This window comes from Lipotes vexillifer, unplaced genomic scaffold, assembly GCF_000442215.2.
Source record: "Lipotes vexillifer unplaced genomic scaffold, Lipotes_vexillifer_v1.1 scaffold1344, whole genome shotgun sequence".
Lineage (NCBI taxonomy): Eukaryota > Metazoa > Chordata > Mammalia > Artiodactyla > Lipotidae > Lipotes > Lipotes vexillifer.
Genome location: NW_006775258.1, coordinates 623712 through 628938, shown reverse-complemented (window position 1 = coordinate 628938; position 5227 = coordinate 623712). Strand labels below are relative to the sequence as shown.

Genomic DNA, 5227 nt, shown 5'->3' with positions numbered 1-5227 from the left:
ACCCCGCGTCTCCTGCATCGGCAGGCGGACTCTCAAGCACTGCGCCACCAGGGAAGCCCCACTCCTTTTTAATAACCTGGAAGGATCTCCTTGGATACTGAAGCATGTGTCTGTTGGCACAAAGAACTATTGGTGCCTTGGAATTTGAATGATGGCTTTCAGAGCCTCATTGTTTCTGATCCTAAACTGTGTTTGACTTGACACTCGGCTCTGAATTTTCATTTCAGCTGGAGTTGGTCCTGGCAAGCCCTGCTCTTCACCAGTCCTGACTTTCACCTGCTGTTTCCAGTTCTCCACGGAGTGGATTTACACCGTGACCCCAAGACTTGAAAGTGGGCTGTGAGCTGACTGGGTGTAGTCACCACCCCAGTTTTTAAATTTGCAAGGCTTGGTACCCAGTTTCATTCTACTTTAGTGATTACTTGCTCCCACTCTTTCTCCTGTTTTCACTATTCTTTGATCATGGCCTTCTTGAATGAGGAAGATACAAAAAGTCTAAAACAGAAAATCCCCCTGTTGTGGGTTTAGGGTCAGACTAGCCTGACTTGGATGTGAGTTTTGGTTCTACAGTTCACTAACTTTCTGAATCAAGGCAAATCCTTTAAACTTTCTGAACCTCCCTTTATTTGTGTATAAAACAGGGATAACAGTGATACCTTTTGGGGGTATGGTAAGGATTCTACAGTAAAATAAATGTAAGCTATGCATTTAATATGCATATTAATTTGGGTTTAAGACATGAAGCATATTAGGGATAAAACAACCACCACAGACATCTAGGCAAAAACATTAGCTTAAAATTAAAATAATAAGAACAACAACAACAAAACTCCTAAAAAAGTAGAAAGGCCCATTAATATCCTAAAGATTTACTACAAGTTCCCAGATGGCAGAGGTCAGGGATCTAGAGCAAATTTGGGCAGAATTCATTTCTCCTGCCTCTGCTTCAATGCCTACAGTTATACAGAGAAGACAAGCTTGGTCGCCCCAGACCTGAATCCACTGTTTTTGTCCCAAGGAACCCTCTGGCCCTTTGTCACCTCTCCGCTTGCTGGTCGGGCCTCATTCAGCATCGAGCGTCACCACCTGTGTTATGTCCGTTACAGCCCAGCCCCCTGTGGAAGTGAGTGCTGCTTTTAGGCTGTTCCTCAGTCCCTAAATCTATCATAGCACTAAGGCCAGTGAGCTGCAGGGGCAACGGGGGTCAGAAACAGAAGGCAGTACCTGGCTCTGTTCCCTCCTTGTGTCTGAAGCCTTTGCAGCAAGTCCCCGGAGAGGGGTGGGGGACATGCACCCCACCCCCGGAGGCCCTCTGCCCCCGTGTGAGGTGGTGGCCCTGCAGCCTCACCTGGGAGCTGGTTGGAAACGCAGGATCCCAAGCTGCCTCGTACCTGCCCCGTCACAGCCTGCGATGGGCCGCCAGGCGGTCCTTAAGATGCGAGGGTTTGTGAGCCTCTTTCTGGATCACGTTCCTCATCTCAGAGGTGGAGAGACCAGGGTCTGAGGGGTTAGAAAGATAAGGGTTAAAGCTGTGAGCTGCTGAGCCCATTACCTCAGTGGCGTTAGGACCTAACTCTGAAGAATTCAGCGCTTCTGAGCCAGGGCAGCTTATTACAAAGTTGGTCAGGAGGCTTTTTTGTCACATTACTGGAGCTGGCTCCATAAAGACCAACACACACAGGTGTATACACACAAGTACACCTATGCACGCATGCAAACACAGAGACTTGCGCGCACGCATAAACACACACACACACACACACACACGCACACACACACACTATGGCACTCCAGGAGTCTGTTTAAAGATAAGAGTCTTCCTTACATAAAGGTGGGTTCCCGTACCCACGTGGAAAACCTAAGAATCCCCACCTGGCTTCCTCCTTTCTCTCTCACACTCTGATCATGTACCTTTGCATTTCGAGAGGACGGGCTCAGACGAGAAGAGAGAGCAAATGTCACGTTTGTTGGCAACAAAATGACGCTCTGAACGAAAACAGGAGACCTGCCGTTTCCTAGGCTGTGTCCTCGGATGTCTGTGGAGCGAGTTGGCCCAGCAGGGGAATGGTTCGTTCACGAGTGTTACGATGTGTTCTCGCACAGAGAAGCAGATCCTCACCTTTAACGCTGCTGTCTGTTTCCCCCTAAGTGCCGCGGAAGCATGTCAGGCTTTCCCGCAGCCTCCGGAGCTCCCAGGACCTCGAGGTGATTCTGTGGAGAGTGGAGATGCTGGTCCAGCGTGTGCTTGTCCTTCTTGCAGGTGGGCTGCTTGGGGAGAAGGGCTGCCCAGTGGCCCCGCCAGGCGGGCAGCGAGGTGGTCAGGTGCCCCTGATTTTCTCCTGGGCTCAAGCGCAGCCTTGCCGGTTTCCAAGGCTCTGAGTCTCCCCAGCCTCCCCACCCCCGGGCTGCGACCTTCTCCAGTCAGCTGAATGGCCCTTCCCTGACCGAGCTCGGCTTCTGGGCTGTGTCTCTGCTCCTGGAATGTGCTTCCTTGTGTTTGTGGCCTGACCTTCAGCTGTTCCCTGCGGCTAGAGCTGGGCGGCTCTTCCAGGAGGGATGCCTGCATCCCCTTCACTGGCAGTGACCTTGAGTTGACCTCTATCAAATGCAGTGTTAATGCTCCTATTTCTTCTTTTTTTTTATGGATATAGGAAACAAGTTTATTTAATAATTAACAAATATTATGTTTAGTGGTATTACAGAGAACTACAGTCTATGGCGGATATCCAAACACTGAATAAACGTGGGTGAACATTAGTAGAAAGTATTTGAATAAGGTAACAGTCATATCTCCCAGCAAGGTTAACAGCACTCCCAGAATCACGTGAAGAAGCTGCCAACTGAAGCATTTGTTTTGCTTCCCAAATGTGTTACTTTTTGTAACACCACTCATAGGATTTGTATAACGTATATGATGCATGTAAATGTATTGATATTTATTTAATTTGCAAGAATGACTCACTGTTAGCAGCAGATGGGGCCATGAACACACACCTATAACATGGCAACAGCTACAAGCAACGTGGGCTGATTGGATGGTGACCACTTCTCTCTTGACTTCAACCTTCAGCTCCACGTGTCAGCAAAACCTTACAGAGCAAAGCTCAATGGAATTCTGGCACAGACATGGTAAATCAGGGCAAGTGCAACTAACTCCCGTGCCAGGACTAGCTCGCTCTCACTGATTGCTGGTCCCATGCCTGCCGTGGCCGACCTTTGATGAGTCCTTTGCCTTTTACCCTCTTCCCAGCGCTGACTAGTTCCCATTCACTTGGTGAGACCTCCTGAGCTCTGAATGCTGCTTCTCTCTAGTTGTTCCTTCTCAGGCTTCCCCCACACACTTCCCTAATGCTCCTATTTCTTAAGCCTCCCCCCTCCCCTGGCGTCAGTCTTCCTTGAAGGCAGCATCCTTTTCTTCCTCTCCTGCATGTGCCCAGTGCCTGGGGTAGAAGATCGTTCCACTGACCGGGGCTGGGTGACCCATGCAGTGACCCGAGTCCCAGAACACGTTCTCTAAAGTCCTGGCACTCAGTGCTTGTATTTTAGCTTTTTGTGGCCCTTCCTGCAGTCGTCTGCCGCTTCACTGAGAGCAGGATCTGTCACTCATTCAGTTCTGTCTCCATGATGCTCAGAGTAGAGTCTATGCTAGTGAGTCATTAATACTTACATTGTAAATGAGTTCACTCGTTTGAGATCCTGCTTGTCAAATCCACTACTACAGATTTCAGTGAAATTTCCTCTTCATGCCATTGCTGAAGGAAAGTTCCATGAGCGGCCTTACAGGGCTGCTGGGTGATTTTCAGGACTTTCTCTAAGGTGTAAACTCTGGTCTCCGAGCACTTCTGAGTCCATAGACTGGACCAGCAGTGCTGGAATGACTCTGCCTGTGCACGTGTGCTGCTGCCTTTTCACGCCTGGTCTCCTGAATGAGGCTGCAGAGAACCTCTCGGTGCTGTCGGGCCTGAGGTCCTTGACAGCAGGGGCAGCAGGAGTGCTGCGGAGACGGATGTGAGCGCAGATGAGGACATGGGTAAGCCAAGGGTGGGCTGATCAGGAAGAGAGAGGAGCTGGGGTCAGCGGAGCGGGCCGTGAGCCCTGGGCCCTGCATGGAGCCTGCCAGGCTGGCCCTGAACCCGTCCCAGGTGCATCCGACACACCGTCTATTCTGCTTCCTCCTCCTGACTTACTCTCAGGAGGCTGTTATTATCTAGATAGATGTTACCTCCTCTGGGAAGCTCTTCTTGGCCTCCACTCCTGGGGTCAGGGGCCCTGCATTAGGCCCCTTGGCTGTGCCCTGTGGGGTGGCCGGCCCGTGGTCTCCTCACGACCGGGCCTGCCTGTTGATTAGCAGAAACCCAGCGTGTGGGGACTGGAACACATGCTGGCAGATGTTTGCTGAATGAAGGAATGAGCACGTGCCAGGAGCCCTCACTGCTTGTATCTCTGACCCCTGGGACTCCTGCCTGTGCGGGATCCGTGGGGTTTTACCTGACGTCCTGGCGGGAATGTCCGGCCACGGCCAGCAGCGGATGGGCCCAGGTGTGTCACTGAACGGGTGTGCGGGGCTGGAGGACACCGTGGAGAGCTTGCTCGGGACACAGGGTAGGCGCGGCCAGGTCCACCACAGGGAGAGCGGTCTGGGGACCCAGGGTGGTTAACTGGGGGATGCAGGCGGCAGAGACTGGGAGCCAGGAGTCGGATCAGCCCCCACCTGGGGCGTTGGGAGAAGAGGCCAGCCTTGGGTAGGAACCAGCATGTCAAATACCTTTGCAAACAAACGTAAACAAATGAGGTTTGCTCAGGGCAGTCTTGGTTTTCACCTACGGCCTGGAGTAGAGACAAGCAGAAGGGCCGCAGTTGGAAGGTGGGTCGCATGCCCCCCATCCTCCACCAGGGGCTCCACCGGCTCGTCACAGCCAGCCTATGCCTCCGCTGTCACTGAACACTCCTAACGCCACTGTGCCTTGTCCAGGTCACGGCCAGGATGTGGGCCTGCTCCTCACAGGCCTGTCCCTCTGCCCCCGCCCCACCCCGCCGCCAGTTCGCTGCCGCCCGGAACCACGAGCTCTCCCTAAAGGAGGTGGCTGGTCATGGGGTCAGTGAGGGACTCTGGCCAGCAGCCTCCATCCCGCCGTCACTCTGCTCTCCTCACCCGTTTTCCCAGGACCACAGGTGCCTCCTGCAACCAGGCTGCCCGCAGGCCCGCCCCGCCCCTGCCCCGCCCCCA

The 5227-nt window shown here is 52.9% G+C and overlaps 1 protein-coding gene across 1 annotated transcript in view; it reads left to right on the top strand.

Annotated features, from left to right (window-relative positions):
* Positions 1–5227, top strand: part of ABCA13 (ATP binding cassette subfamily A member 13) — a 259148-nt gene that overhangs the window by 7961 nt on the left and 245960 nt on the right. The window contains 3 exon segments of the mRNA XM_007472367.1: positions 2150–2179; positions 2181–2322; positions 4973–5095. Of these exon segments, the coding sequence (XP_007472429.1) occupies positions 2150–2179; positions 2181–2322; positions 4973–5095 (295 nt within the window).